Source organism: Sesamum indicum, linkage group LG10 (genome assembly GCF_000512975.1).
Source record: "Sesamum indicum cultivar Zhongzhi No. 13 linkage group LG10, S_indicum_v1.0, whole genome shotgun sequence".
Lineage (NCBI taxonomy): Eukaryota > Viridiplantae > Streptophyta > Magnoliopsida > Lamiales > Pedaliaceae > Sesamum > Sesamum indicum.
In genome coordinates, this window is record NC_026154.1 from 2203249 (window position 1) to 2219471 (window position 16223).

The window sequence follows — 16223 nt, forward strand, 5'->3', positions numbered from 1 at the left end:
GGGGGGGGGGGGGGGAGGGGGCTGTAGCAAGTTCTACTTGTATTTATCAAGTTCTGCTTGTACTTATCTTTTTGTTCTTAGTGTTTGTTTTTTATTAGTATCTTTTTCATTATCATAGTGGATCTTCCAACAAAAAGACTTTGTATCGAATAAAGTATATGAATATTTCTAGTAGAAGAACTTTCAGAGAGATGTTTCACTAATAGACCGATGGATAAATAATTCGACTCATTCATATCCAGATCATGAATGTTTTTTTTTTCTCTCCACTCGGACCAACCCGGCTACTCGACTTCTTATATTTAAAGTAATTTGTGTATCTACTCCAATGATACTATTGTTCCGCACCATTATAGAAGAAGGTCCGGGTAAGATATGCACTTCCTCGGGAATGAAAAAAAACTGATCCACTTTCATTTGGTATTTTGGCTTAAATTCCTTGCCTCCTCGACGATACTCAATCAAATCATCCTTTTTGACGATTGAATGCATTTCTAGAGTCTCATATTTAGTAATGTTCGAACTTTTTCTTCTGTATCGAGGATCGTCGAAATAAGCAAGAATATTATTTCTACGAAAAATGTCGTTGATGGAAATTTCAATCGAGATACCTGAAGGGGGCATTAGTTTGTTCTCGCGTTCTTGAATCGATTGGAGTGGAATGGTGAATCTATTTCTTTGCCTCTTTGAGAATAAATCAGAATTCTGGTAGAGAATGGTATGATCTTTGAGATTACAAAAACCAATATATATGATTCGACTAAGGTCTAAATAATCAGGAATCCTATCTTCTTTTTTACCCGAAAAATCCGAAGTAAAGAATTTTTGTCTCGACTGATCATTTGTTCCTGAGAGGTTAGAAGTAGATCTCCTCTTGACAGAACGAGACTGCGCACTCAATTGAAAGAATTTTTGGGCCTATCAAAGAATTTGTTCTTGTGGAAATTATCGAGTAATCGGAGATGAAAAAGAATACCCGAAATTTTGTGAACAATGCAGAGTCAAATTTGTTGATTCTCGGATATGAAGATATCCTAAGGTAGAGAAATTTCTTGTCTGGTAAGTTCCGACCCACACGAAAGGTGTAAAGATCTGGGCACTGTCTCGGAGAGAGGCTCGGTGAAATAGACATATCTGTGAAGATGCGGACTACTTGCACCTCCTCGGTAATGCGACATAAAGACTCCTTATTCTTATTTAAAATTCATTTCATTATTTTTTTTTGAAAAGATTTTTTATAGAATAAACCTAACTGAGAAAAAAAAAAAGAATATTTGTTCTAAAAATTGAATATAAAGCCGTTACAAAATGCAATACACTTGGACAGTGTACAAGCCATTCCAATTATTTAATATTTTGAGACCATGTGATTTTAGATCAGACTGCTTGATATATTCATGTATGAAAATTATTGTTAAGCGTTTAAGTTTGGAATTAATCAAGGTCCCAGATGTTGAGATATGCTAACCGAAAAGTGAATGAGGAATCTGTGGACTTATTTAGAAACGATTTTGGAAGTCGTTTAGGAATAGTTTTTTGTCAATCATTTTAGGAACGGATATTTACACGTTTAGGCACGATTTTAGTTACACTCATCTTAGGAACGGTCAAATATTTAAAAATCGTTCCTAAGTTTATTTTTTCCTCCACTTTTCATTTGAAGCAAAATTAAAATTTTTGGAACTGATTTTGGGACGGCCAAAATAAATTAACCGTTCCAAAATTTTGATTGTTCTTCTTTTTTTATGTAGGATATTGTAATGTATTTTAGGAATGTTTTTTTTAGAGTCTGTTCAAAGTTAGAACGGTTTTTTTTTTTTTTTTTTTTTCCGGACAGTTTCTAAACAAAAAATATTTTTTCATTTTAAAAAATAATTTTATTTGTGTGAGAATATTATTTTGCAAATTGTCCACAAAAGCAGCTCCAAAACCTTTCCACTTTGTAATGGATTTTAGAACGATTTTTGAAACACATTACTTCTTAAGTAAAACTCATAAATTTAGAATGATTTTTGGCATAATTGATTAAGTGTGTACTAAAATCGTTCCAAATTGTATCTCATTTTGGAATACGTTTTCTAACTGTCATCTTTTGGATATCTATTATCGCACATATAGGAACGGTCATTGCAAGACCGTTCCTAATTCTAATAATCTGTTCCAAACAGAGTTCCAAATGTTAACTGTTACTATTTTGGAGCGGTCTTTGGAACGAATTTTGTAACGATTAGTTTGGAACATATATTGAAATGGGTTGGCCGTTCCAAAATTATAACCCAAAAAATTGTGGATCATGACGTCATCTATCAATATTCGTTCCTCATGTGTTCCAAAGCCCGTTCCAATATGGAACGGTTGCCTTACCCCTGTCAAATTCCGTATTTTTGTAGTGTATTACAACATAACGCATGGCCGTTACAAAAAGTATTTCAAAGATTGCTCCTATATTCAAGCACAACCATACTTATATGTGTTACAAAGACCGTTTCAATAATAATTTAATCAAATTTAATTTGGTTGTTCAAAAACATGTCCAAATGCAAATTTTGTAATTGAACTACTATTGTAAGTCTCTCATGGCCGTAAAGAAAGCCGTTACAAAGATTTTGTAACGCCCAAAAAAGCTGTGGTAGGATGTGCCGTTACAATTTTTAAAAACTGTTCCAAATTATTAATTTGATTGTTACAAAAACTGTTACTATTAAGTAATTTTTTTAGTGTCCTTTGGGTGATGATGAAGTACAATTTTTTTTTTTTACTTTTCGTATTTAACTTTTAGGTTTTTAAAAAATTAAGAAATTAATTTAAAATTTAAAAAGTTAAATATAATAATTAAAAAGAAGTATTAAAATTTTATTTTTAAATACGGAAAATGGTAATTTAATTTTAGTATGATTTATAATAAATAAATATATTTATATTAAATAATAATTTAAATTAGTTGATAATATATCATTGATTAATATTTATATTCAGTAGATAGTTAAATTTGAATAATAAATTTTAGTATTTAATTTTTAGTTGATGTTAATTTAATATTTCAATTTAAGTTATAAAAAATAAAAAACTTGATATGCTTTTATCGTGTTTTGATATTTAAATAAATGTATTTAAGACAACATGCATGCAGTTATTTAGTTGTTTAGGAGGGAGAAAAATAAAAATAAAAAACCCACAAAAATCAACCTCAAAATAAAAGAAACAAAAGAGGGTGATTTTATAAGATCAACAAAGGTATTTTAATCAAATTGAGTTAAAAAAAGAGTCTTTTCTAAAGAGGAATTTTTATCGTATTTTTACATTACCAAACACATGCCTTTGCAGCTAACAGATATCGAGAAAAGTGAAAATAATCATAACTACTTTATATTTACATTAACTTGCAAATATAGTAGAACTTGATTTGCCTATTGATTAGTTAGGTCTGAACGAAAGACATTAAGATAAGAAATTTGCCTCCATAAAACCCACTTATATTTACAAAGACTTGCAGATATATTAAATCTTGATTTTTTAATGGTTAGTAGGTATATATGGATCGATGAGGACATCAAGTTAAGAAATTTGGTTCAGCAATAACCAGACCAGTCAAAATTGAACACCAGAACCATCCCTCAAAATTTGTATATAAGTGCCATTAATATTTTACACAAATAAAAATATTCGAACAGATCAAAATTTTGCTATAAATTAGTGAGACTTGGGCAAGTCTGGTGCAAGATTAAGGGGAAATGGAGAGTAGTACTAAACTTCCAGTACACGTTTGTCATGTCAAGAAAACTGAAATGGTAATAAACAGGCTTCACATTTTCCTCCATGGAATTGCTTTATTAGCCCTGTTTTATTATAGAATCATCACTTTCTCTCTTATAATCAAAACCAAGGAAACTCCTCTTGTTCCCTATCTTATCGTTATCGTCTCTGAGATTGTGCTCTCATTTCTCTGGGTTATGCACCAATTAGCTACTCAATGGAGGCCCGTTAAACGAACGGTGTATCCAGAAAGATTGCCGGAAGACGACAAGCTTCCGCCTATTGATGTGTTCATATTCACAGCCCATCCGAGCCAAGAACCCTCTCTACAGGTGATGAACACTGTTTTATCGGCTATGTCTCTGGATTACCCTCCTGATAAGCTCTCTGTTTATCTCTCGGATGATGGCGGCTCTTATGTGACTTTATATGCTGTTCGAGAAGCCTGGAATTTTGCAAGATTGTGGATTCCTTTTTGTAGAAAGTATGCGTTAAAAATTAGGTGCCCAGAATCTTACTTTTCGGCTGATGTGGAAAGTGCTGATGAGAAGTTCACTGGCTGCAGCGAGTTCGCGGCTGACAGGAAGATCATCGAGGTCATTAATTAAGCGGGTGTTTGATTTGAAGCTATACAATTAGCAGCGGATAACATATTTATATATATATACATATATATATATATATATATTATCTCTTACATATTTGATTTACCTTTTTCTGAAATTTAAGGTTTTATGGTGCAGAAAAACTATGCTGAATTTCAGGAAGCTCTGGAAAAGAACTCAGTAAATGCAAACGCTTCTTATAGCAGAAATCATCCGTCCAGAATCGAGGTACTACGTAGAAAGCTGGACGAGAATATGATGTTCCTATAGGCTGGAAATTCGTATCCGACTGCAATTTAGTTTCTTCTTTTTATTTATTTCCTTAGTTGACTTGGCTGTGTAGAATTTATTAACTTGTTGTGTTGACAGGTGATAACTGATGAAGATAAGGATTCCTACCCGAAAGAGATGCCTCTTCTCGTTTATGTCGCTAGGGAGAAGAGGCCTGATCATCACCACCATTTCAAAGCCGGAGCACTCAATGTTATGGTAAACGCTTCTGCCTTCTATGATTTTCCTTGCCTATGCACTAATCTCAATAACTAAAACTACGTATGACAGTAACACGGAACTGTCCAACCTCTCTTGCATCTTTCTTCTTTCCCCTTTTCCCTTTTATTACAGCCACCTTATGACTAGTTCAAAATGATTTGCAGCTCCGAGTATCTGCATTAATGAGCAATGCTCCATACTTGTTGGTACTGGACTGTGACATGTACTGCCATGATCCCTCATCGGCTCGCCAAGCTATGTGCATTTATCTTGACTCTGAGATATCTGCACAAATCGGTTGGGTTCAGTTCCCTCAGAAATTCCATAATATCATTAGTGAGCATGATATCTACGACAGTGGGCATAACTCAGATTGGGTATTTGATTTTTGACGTTTTTCTGCCGTATTCATTGGATAAAATGGGGAAGATTATAATTTTAGTTCTGTAAGTATGAATTGTGGCAATTTTAGTCCTCTGTGAATTCATTTTGACAATTTTATTCTTCACCCTTTGATGATGACCAAAATAGCCGGAATTCGCCACAATGACAAAAAAATACACCTAATTAAGATTGTCGCGTGAACTTTCGGCTATTTTAGCGAATTCCGGTTATTTTTTTGTCTTCATTGTGCGAAACTTTTAAAATTACAGTATAATTGCCAATTGATTCATACTGTACATATTAAAATTGCACATACTTACGAACTAAAATTTTGCAAATTTTTCAATATAATCTAAAAAATTGTTTTTCCTGGCTGTATGGATGTATATAATTTATAATCTCCAAAATTCTACAGAGAGGATTGCAAGGGGTAGATGGGCTTAGAGGACCTATGATGTGTGGCTCCAACTTTTTCATCAGAAGGGGAGCAATCTACGGAACTGACAGAATTCAGAAGGGTACTGTTAAATTGCATAAACTAGATAACCATTATATATAAGTTATGCATGGAATATATTTTTCTTGGAATGATAAGCTTTAATAATTTTTTGTTGAGTGTGCAGATATTGATCTCAAGCAGCTAAAGAAGTCCTTTGGTTCAAGCAATGAGTTCATAAGATCAATCTACAAAAATTGCAAACTACAGTTGCCAGAGGACCGACTAAACCCTGCTGGAGCATTGCAGAATGAGCTCCAACTGCTGTCATCTTGTACCTATGACAATGACACAGAATGGGGAAAAGAGGCGAGTGTCTACTCTTAGAATTGGAAAGTTTAACCTCCAAAGAGTCATGTACAAGGGGAGAATTTTAATTTACTTATTATGTTTCAACTGCAGGTGGGATACTTATATAATACCGTTTCAGAAGACATGGTGACAAGCCTTGTTCTACATTGTAGGGGCTGGACATCTGCGTATGTCGACCCAGCCAGACCATGTTTCTTGGGTGTATGCCCTACGAACCTGAATGATATGTTAGTTCAACAGACACGTTGGGCATTAGGCGCAATGCAAATTGCCCTATCAAGGTTTTCTCCCCTCATATATGGAGGATTGAGGATGTCGATTCTTCAAAGCATGTTTTACGCTCAAGTTGGTAGTCTCTACGTTGTGCCCTTATGCGGTTTAGCCGTCATTCCTCAAATCTGTCTGCTTTATGGTATTCCTCTATATCCCAAGGTGGGTGTGGTTCTTCTTAATTTCTTTTATACCGAGATTGAACCATAGCTAATTTATCATTTCCATGTAATGCCTTCTAACTCTTGCGTCTTTGCATCGTTTCATAGGTCTCCGATCCATTTTTCCTTTTGTTTGCCTTCATATTTATATCATCACAATTCAAGCATGTGCAAGAGGTCTTCTCCTATGGAGATTCATTCAGGCATGCAATCATTGAGCTGAGGGTTTGGATGATGAGGTCAGGCGCGAGTTACGTGTATGCATTTTGGGAAGCGATGATGGAGTGGATCGGTATGCACAAAACAAATTTCGTTCTAACGGGCAAGGTCGTTGACAAAGAACGAGCCAAGCTTTATGAGCAAGGCATATATGATTTTCAAGCAACGCCGCTGCTGCTCGTCCCGATGTGCAGCCTGTACATTTTTAATTTGGCTACCTTTATTATTGGAATCCCAATGATCTTTCACAAGGGCGATGAATTGTTGGCACAAGCTGTTCTCCCATTCTTTGGGATAATTGTGAATTACCATTTGCTTGAAGGGATGGTCTTCAGGAAGGACAGTGGCCGCATTGCACTGTCTGTTAGTCTGCTGTCTATTGCAATTTCTTCAGTCATCTTCTGTTGTGGATCTCTCCTTCTCCTTTACTAATCAAGAGGATGTAAGCCCCAATATTTAGTATAGGTTTCGTGGTTTAAGGTTGAAGTCTTAGGTTAAGAATTAATAAGTTTGAGGTTTTATGTTGAATACATGGATCCTTCACGATTGAAGGTTCTAGCATGAATTGTTGGATGATAGGCCTGTTAAGAAGAAAATACTTCATTATTTAATAATAGATAAATAAAAAATAAGATTGGTATTGATATTATATTATTAGAAAATATAAATTTAAAATATTATAAATTATATGATTAGAAATAATTATTGCATTAATAAAGAAAATATCAATTATATATCTATATTAATATTCTACTAGCATGAATATACATATATATTATTTTATTATTCAAAAGTTTATATAATAATTCATTATTTTTTTTGTTATTGGAAAAGATTATCTATTAAATTTTTATTTAAAATTAAACTAATCTATACTATTTATAAAAGTATTTTAAAATTTTTTAAAATAAAATATGTTAAGAAATAACAACTTATTTGATTCTGATAGCATCATTTCCATTTTGATCATTTTACTGATAAAAGACCTTATTATGTGAAACGCCCTACATTTTGTAAGATATTGTTTTTACATCTTATAACCTTTAACATCTTATTTTATCAAAATACTTTGAGTTTATTTTTCAAATAAGATCATACATCTTATAAGCTCCTAAAATATTTTATAAGATGTAGGAGCTTATAAGATAATTTAAATAAATTTAGCCAAAAACCCTTTTAATCACACTACAAATTAAAGAAATAATCTTTTCTTATATTATAAATGACTATGATTTAAAAATATTTATTATGATTTTTAGCTCTCCCCGCTCGCCCACCCGCTCTCTCCCAATCCATCTCTCCTTGCACCCGCAACCTCTCTCCCCCCCCTCCCAAAAAAAAAAAGGGAAAAACCACCCAAAGGGAGTGACGTGGTCGTTGCCCAATGCGCAACTGGATGATGGTGGTCACTCAGATTTGTTGAGCACCTAGATCGCCCCCTTCTATGGGGGATGGGGGTATGGACAGCTCGTGGTAGATGTGTTTAATTTTTTATTTAAATTTATATTATATAAAATAATAATTTTATTTTTAATTATATACAAATATAACTCAAATTTTATTTTGTGTAGTAAGATATTTTTTTCAGGTAAGTGTTTATGTGCGGATGAAAAATAAAAAGCCTTAATTTTTTCTACCTCAACAAATTTCAGCCACTTTCAAAATTTCAATGGTCAGAATCTTGAAATCGGTAGAAATTAATTCCGGCCACTTCATTAATATCCCAAAATAAGGCAATTTTTCCTCCTTTCCCTCAAAAAATTGTTCGTAAAAACTTTCCCTAGAATGCAAGTTAATTTTCTTCCTTGTCAAAATGTCAAATCTTGAGTTTTAACGGAGCATATCAATGATACGTGTTGATTCTGTTGGAAAATTAACGAAGAGTTCCCTTGAGACGGAAATTTGCAAAACTTTTAGAGTTAAATGATGCAATGTGGTAAGGTGAGTAATATTGGAATTAAATTCACTATGGACCTGATCAATTATGAGATGGAAATGCAAATTTTTCTATTTTTGTTGAAATTAATGAATAAGTTAATCCCCTCATTAGGACAAGACAGATGCTTAGAGTTTTTTAAATCAGGTGGCGCAATCTTTTTCTGCTCCATGTTTTTGTCCTAAACTCAATCAACTGAAATTATTGGCAACTCTGAGTCTTTCTCACACCCTCTCACTTTCACATTTGTACTATAATCTTTCTCAAATCTCACATGTTTACGAACGCTTCTAGAATGCGCTTTCTCATCCTCGTGTTTCAGCTACCATATTTATTTTACGGGTAAATATCATTTTTTGTCCCTCAAGTATGCCACTTATCAAATTTGGTCTCTCATATTTTATTTTCATCAAATTTAGTCACTCAAATTTAAGAATTCCATCAATTTTGATCAAAATTCATTAAATTTAATGAATTTGTTAAAAAAGAAAAACTATAAATTGGCTGCCAAGAAGCAAACCCACACAATCACCTTAGCAAGTTTGTAGGCTCACCACTAAACCAAATTTTTAGTTATTTTGCTAAATGACATATTACTTATACGGTAAATTAAAAAAGAATATTAAAAAAATCTCAAAATTATATTGAGAAATAAAAAATCAACCAAAGATTTAATTATTCTAATAATCGGATCAAATTCCAAAAAATTCTTATATACCTAACCAATCAAAATAAGACAAGTACCAAATAATTTCATAAAATTATAATATATAAAAATACATAAAAAAAGACATAAAATTCATAAAAAAATAGATAAAAATTATGTCATCAAATACATAAAAACAATCTCAAAAATATTCTAAACATCAATTAAAATATAATTCAAAAATTGGTTTCATCAAAACAAGAATATTTATTATTCTTTTTTTTTCTTCTTCTTATTTCCACTCCCACTTAACTCTCAGTTTGCGTGGCTGCTACGGTTCATGAAAAAAAATAATTTCTTTGGATTGTTTCCGGAGATTTGGGACTAATTCATCATTTGTGGGAGAAATTCATCCGTATAAGTAATATTTGGATTACTAAAAATCCAAGAAAGAGATTTGTGGAATGGTGAGGTCTCTCTCATGTTAAATGGAAGGTGTGGGGTTTGATTGGTACTCAATTTATGTTATTTTTTTAAATAAATTCATTAAAATTAACGAATTTTTAACGGGAGGACCAAAGTTGATGAAACCTTTAAACTTGAGGAACTAAATTTGATAAGGAGGAAAACTGGATTATTTTTTACATTATAAATGACAACTGTCTAAAGTTATGATAAATCAAGACTTTCTGCTATTTCAAACAAATCGATACGTAAACTTAAATTTTCACCACAGTTAATCAATATTTGACATGGTTTTAGTTATGGCCGAACATTTGCCATGACTTTTTATTATAACTAATGTTTTAGACTCTTCCGCATAAACAATGGTGGCTAATAGTTATAATTAATTAATATTCACAATAATTTTATTTTTAATCATGATAATTAACCATGATAAAATATCGTATTCCATGTATAGCAATTAAAAATTTATATTTATCAAGAGAATTTATATATTTATCGAATATAATTATTCATAGTTATCAATTTATAAAATTAAGTTTAGTAACTCGTTTTAAATTAAATGTAGAACCAAGTTTGCTCTAATTACATGCATGGACTATCAGTCTATCACCAAAAAACATTTTTGATTTTTATACCCCAGATAAGACTGGGTCAACTTGCTGAAGATTCGTGACGGCTTTACAATGATTTTTAGTCAGTGAAGTATTCATTACCAAGTGGAAAAGTCTCGGCGGATAAGCGATATTGATGAAGAGACCAATATCTGAACATTGTCGTTGCAATCCTCGTAAGAGTCAAGGTGGTAAAGGACAAGGATAGGCTGTCGGATGTGGGAATAGTAGAGCAAATATTCTAGAAGATATGTACAAAAGTTTCATTCCTTGCATACAATTCATGGGTAGAGGGAGCCGGGTCATACACATCCTCTTTGACAGACACTCGTCATGACTGATGCAATCATGCATGGTGACTGATACTATTATAAACACTTTGAATATCTTTGTTTCATTTCTAAATTGTAATTAATTACTAGGTGCAGTCTAATTATATGTATAATTTACTACAATTAAAAATTAACATTGAAGATATTAATAATAATATTAAGATTAAATTTCAATTACCCCTCAGTATTTTTTCGAAAAAATTGAATAGTTGTGTTTTCAAAATAAACAAAAAAATCTCATATATTTTATAAAACTTAGCATGAAATTTCCCTTTTGTTGGAAACTAACAGAAGGTGGAGAAAACGCACGAGTGGTGTAATTTGGGGAATATTTTCGTATCCTTGCATGATTTTTTTGAGATCTTTATGACTAAAATTCCCGCATTGCGGCTATATAATAATTTTGGACACTTTTACTGGTTTTTAGTTTGGTTTGAGAGTTATTATTATTTTTTTATACATTTCATCTCTCTAGAAAATTAAATAATTTTTTAAACATATATTTATTTGGTAGGAGTTAATTTTATTTAATTTATTTTTTAAAATAATATTCTAGTTTTATAATATATATTTAAATTAATTAAATCTAATTTTTGATTTTTCTTATAAATTTAAGATTTAACAATTAAGATTAAATATTTAGATCTATCGGCTCTCATATAATCATTAAAAATTCAGTGATCGTAAAATAAAAAATAATATATAATACGTGTACTTTATATTTAAACTAGTGATTGAAAGTTAGTGATACGAAATTCATGTTCAACATCCCATAACAAGGGAGGAAATAAACAAAAACTTTATATTTTAGGAGAAAAAGATTGTTTTTATGAATATTATTATATACACTTAAAATATAATATAAACTATTAAATTAAGATAAAAGATTCAAACAGAACACCGGCTATTTGGACTATAAATGCAGCAAGACAGTGTCGTTTACTCATAGTGTATCAAGGTAAGAAATAATGGAGAATTCACTTCCTCTCAATGATTGGCATGTCCGGAAAACTCACCTAATAATAAACAGGCTCCATGCTTTCGTCCATGGAATTGCTTTACTAGCCTTGTTTTACTACAGACTCACTTCACTTACCGAAATCATCATCGAAAACAAGGACACTGCTCTCCTTTTACCCCACGTTCTAATCTTCATTTCTGAGCTGATTCTCTCTTTCATTTGGCTTCTCAGTCAGCCTTCCAAATGGAAACCCATTGTTCGAACCGTTTACCCTGAAAGATTACCAGGAGACGAAAAGCTTCCCTCTATTGATGTGTTCGTTTGCACTGCTGATCCCACCAAAGAACCGTGTTTGGAAGTGATGAACACTGTTATTTCGGCTTTGGCGCTTGATTATCCTTCTGATAAGCTTGCCGTTTATCTTTCAGACGACGGTGGTTCTTTGGTGACTTTCCAGGCCATTAAACAGGCCTGGAAATTCTCCAAATTTTGGGTTCCGTTTTGCAGAAAATATAAGGTGAAGATTGGATGCCCTGAGGCTTATTTTTTGACAGACGAAAGTGGTCCTGATGGCAAGTTTAGTAGCAGTCAGTTCGTAATTGAGAAGAAGGCAATTCAGGTCTGAAACTTTGTGCTTTTTATTTCTCTCATATACTAAAGTGAACTGTCTGAAATTGGGACAAGAGAGAGTGTTGGCTGATCTAGACTTCCGATATATCTATATAGATTATATATTTTCTGATTTATATACATATAATTATGCAATTAATTATATTGTGCAACGGTCAAAGTAAATTATATCGGATGCTTAGCTACAGCACATTATTTTAAGTTTGGCGGGTATATTACATATATGTGTGTGTGCGCGCGTGTGTTGCCTACTTAATTGTATAACTTGTTGAAACATGTTGGCACTTATGATGCAGAAAAGGTACGAGGAATTCAAGGACTCCTTGGAGGAGATTGTCGCGAAAACAAGTAGTTTTGCAAGCAGAGACCACCGACCAGCAATTGAGGTATTGAAACCAATGTTGTACCACAACCAAGAGTTTTTTGGTTTGATTCAAACAGTACAACGATGATGTCGGATTAATTAAGTACTGTTGGATAAGTACAAAAAAAGGTGGAATGTTACGAGAATCCTAGATGATCTAAACAATAAACTATCTTGGAAAATTCTATGGCTAGTGATATATATCCTGATTTGACTTCCTTGCGTAAGACTTTCACACAAATTAATGAGCCGTCACTCGTCGGGCCCGTGAGAATTTTCCTACCATATAGTCTTAGCTGGACTTGAACAACCGGAACCCTTTTTTACTTGATTAACTCGACCCTCTTCTCTTGAAGACAATCAGGTCGGACCTACACTTGCATCACTCATTTTGAGTATCCACCTCCACCAAAAGGAATATGTATGACATTTATGTGGTCAATTACTAATTAAAAGTAAAAATTATTATTAAATACTAATCAATCATGTACGGCTGCACAACAACTATTAATTATTGTTTTTGTAAGCGAGTCCAAACAGTTGCTACAATTAAAATTGCATCAAACCTAAAATCATAGCGAATGTTGATTAAGTATAGGTAAAACTTAAGTTTTCACAGTGATTTTATTTAACCATGGTAGATAGCATTGATTTACTATGATTTTTAAGCAATGGTGATCTATAGTGTAGGGTTAATTACTTTTTTGTTGCGTCCTATTTAATTATATATTCTACACTACCAAAATTTATAAATAATTTTTTTTAAATATATAGTTCTGATACAAATAATTACAAATTTGCAGATATGGTGTATTCATATATGATTGCATCTCGATGCTTTAGAAGATTTGAGTTCTTATGATAACAAACTTTACTTGGACATTGATCATTAGTAAGTTTCAAATGACTCAACGAACCTGAATTTTATTGGATCCAGGATTTAACCTGTCAAGGTCTAAAATTGGCCTGGTGGAATCATTTACTTGCTAGATTGGCTTTATAATTTCAAAATTAGAGATATTTTTCAAAAAAATAATATTATTAATAACTTTCTAAATGAGGAGAAATGTTATTAATTAGCAAACAACTAATTGTTTACAAATTGTACTAGTGATGTCATATTAAAAGTGTCAGATATAGTTACCAATTTCATATGTTAAGAAAATAATAATATTCCATAAGATAATTCATGTAATTTATAAGAGTATTATCTTTCTGTGATGTAAATTGTAGAGTTCAATAAACACATATATTTTTCATATATACATATATAAAATAAATGCATATGTAATTAAAAAACAAAAAGCTGCCTGTTGATAGGTCAAACCTTAAACCTGAGACTTGTCCCGATACTGATTTGTGGTTTCCAAAACCCACCCAAATGGGACTGATCTGAAACTGTCCAGATTAGATTCCAAAGTTTATTGAATGCATAAACATGAGCCCGTACTAGTGTAAAGAGATTATTTTATTCTAAATATAAGGAATTATGTCGACAGGTGATTAGTGACGCAAATGGCGAGAGAACGGATACAGACAACGAAGAACATATGCCTCTTCTTGTTTATGTTGCTCGGGAGAAAAGATCTTCTCAGCCGCACCATTTCAAAGCCGGAGCACTCAACGTTCTTGTAAACTTGCTCCACTTCTCAAAGTTCACATTTGAATACCAAGCGTTTATGCTTTTTCGTTTCTTTTTCACCTGATTTTTTTTATTACTATACATTCCTTGCAGCTTCGAGTATCTGCCATGATCAGCAATTCACCATACATTCTGGTCCTGGACTGCGACATGTACTGCAATGATCCATCATCGGCCCGCCAAGCAATGTGTTTACATCTGGACCCAAAATTATCCCGAAAGTTGGGGTTTGTTCAGTTTCCACAGAAATTTTACAATATCAGTGAGACGGATATCTATGATGGACAGCTAAGATATATTTGGGTAATGTTACTACTAATCTATATACTTTTTCTATTTTTTGTCAATTAATTTTTGCTCATTTCTTTTTTATTTCAATAATTTTTCAGCCAAGATGGGAAGGCTTAGATGGGCTCAGGGGACCAATCTTGTCTGGAACATGCTTTTATATAAAGCGGGAAGCACTTCATGGAACTAAAAAATTTCAAGAAGGTATTTGCATTAGGATGTCTTGGAATTAATATTTCTAGCTATTTTCATGTAAGATTGCTTGTACATTCTTTGCGTTGTCCAGATGTCGATCTTGTCCAGCTGAAGAAGTGTTTTGGCACATCCAATGAATTCATCAAGTCGATTTATAGAAATTACAAGCCGAATTATCCGAAAGAGAGAAATTTTTCTGATGATGCCTTGCAGAAAGAGCTCCAATTGCTAGCTTCATGTAGATATGATAATGACACAAAATGGGGGAAAGAGGCAAGTAGTACACAATATACATCATATTCGGAAAGTGAACTAGAATTATACTTTAAAGCTTTAGCTTTGTTACTTGTATGGTAAGTGCAGGTGGGCTTCAGATATTTTGCGGTTGTGGAAGACTATTTTACAGGATTCAATTTACACTGTGAGGGTTGGATTTCTGTGTATCTTCAACCTTCTAGGTCAGCTTTCTTGGGGGCATCCCCTATAAGTCTCAACGAACTTCTAGTTCAAAACACGCGATGGTACGTTGGCTTGAATCAAGTTGCCATGTCGAGGTTCTCTCCCCTTGTATACGGGCTGATGAGAATGCCAATATCTCAAAGCATGTGTTATGCAGAATTTGCATATAGCCCAATTTATTTCTTGGCCCTCTACGTTTTAGCCATCATTCCTCAGCTCTTCCTAGTCCAGGGAATTTCTCTGTATCCTGAGGTACTGAACAACTATTAGTTGATTATGCCTAAAATCTTGAGATGGACTTAAGTGACAGATTCATGCTTGTTGACAGGTTTCAAGTCCGTTCTTCGTTGTCTTTTCGTTCGTTTTCCTGTCATCCCAACTCAAACATGTCCAAGAGATCTTCTCAACCGGGCACTCAATGAGGACGTGGTCGAACGAGCAAAGAATATGGATGATGAAATCATTGACATCTTACTCATACGCTACATTGGAAGCTGTAATGGAGAAATTTGGATTGACGAAAGCCAGTTTTTTGCCAACAAATAAAGTGGTTGACGATGAACAAGCCAAGCGTTACCAAATGGGGATATATGATTTTCAGGCACCAGCTCTCTTCATGGTTCCGTTATGCAGTCTTTATATACTGAATGCTGCTTCATTTATCATTGGATTTGGAAGGATTTTGCAGACTCAGAAATGGGGTGAGATGCTTATACAAGCTTTTATCCCGTTATTTGCGACGATTCTGCATTTACCTTTACTCGAAGGAATGGTGTTGAGGAAGGACAAGGGCGGAGTTTCAGCATCTGTCTCCCTTCTTTCTGCTATAATTTCGTCGGCAGTTTTTTCCCAATTTTTTTTCAAACTTTTGGTACGCATAATATAACTTAATATAATAAAATAAATGTTTCGCGATACAAATACGATACGTAAAAAATTAAAAAATTATTCTAATGTGTCTTCATATTTTTCCCTTTTTTCCCTTTTATTTATTATTTT

General features: G+C 33.0%; 2 protein-coding genes across 2 annotated transcripts; both read left to right on the top strand.

Annotated features, from left to right (window-relative positions):
* Positions 3673 to 7324, top strand: LOC105171679 (cellulose synthase-like protein G2). The gene is made up of 8 exons (XM_020697111.1): positions 3673 to 4349; positions 4497 to 4586; positions 4728 to 4847; positions 5015 to 5227; positions 5650 to 5752; positions 5858 to 6039; positions 6133 to 6474; positions 6582 to 7324. Exons 1-8 carry the CDS (start codon positions 3732 to 3734, stop codon positions 7122 to 7124), a joined length of 2211 nt encoding a protein of 736 aa, XP_020552770.1. The 5' UTR covers positions 3673 to 3731; the 3' UTR covers positions 7125 to 7324.
* Positions 11622 to 16172, top strand: LOC105171680 (cellulose synthase-like protein G2). Its single transcript, XM_020697458.1, has 8 exons — positions 11622 to 12265; positions 12573 to 12662; positions 14140 to 14271; positions 14376 to 14585; positions 14672 to 14774; positions 14857 to 15038; positions 15129 to 15476; positions 15553 to 16172. The coding sequence occupies exons 1-8, from the start codon at positions 11654 to 11656 to the stop codon at positions 16108 to 16110; spliced, it is 2235 nt and encodes a 744-aa protein (XP_020553117.1). The 5' UTR covers positions 11622 to 11653; the 3' UTR covers positions 16111 to 16172.

Coding starts and splice junctions, on each gene's coding strand:
- LOC105171679 (XM_020697111.1), top strand. CDS start 3,732: ATGGAGAGTAGTACTAAACTTCCAGTACACGTTTGTCATGTCAAGAAA. Junction 4,350..4,496: donor CTGACAGGAAGATCATCGAG/GTCATTAATTAA, acceptor TTTATGGTGCAG/AAAAACTATGCTGAATTTCA. Junction 6,040..6,132: donor ACACAGAATGGGGAAAAGAG/GCGAGTGTCTAC, acceptor TTTCAACTGCAG/GTGGGATACTTATATAATAC.
- LOC105171680 (XM_020697458.1), top strand. CDS start 11,654: ATGGAGAATTCACTTCCTCTCAATGATTGGCATGTCCGGAAAACTCAC. Junction 12,663..14,139: donor ACCACCGACCAGCAATTGAG/GTATTGAAACCA, acceptor TTATGTCGACAG/GTGATTAGTGACGCAAATGG. Junction 14,586..14,671: donor GACAGCTAAGATATATTTGG/GTAATGTTACTA, acceptor ATAATTTTTCAG/CCAAGATGGGAAGGCTTAGA.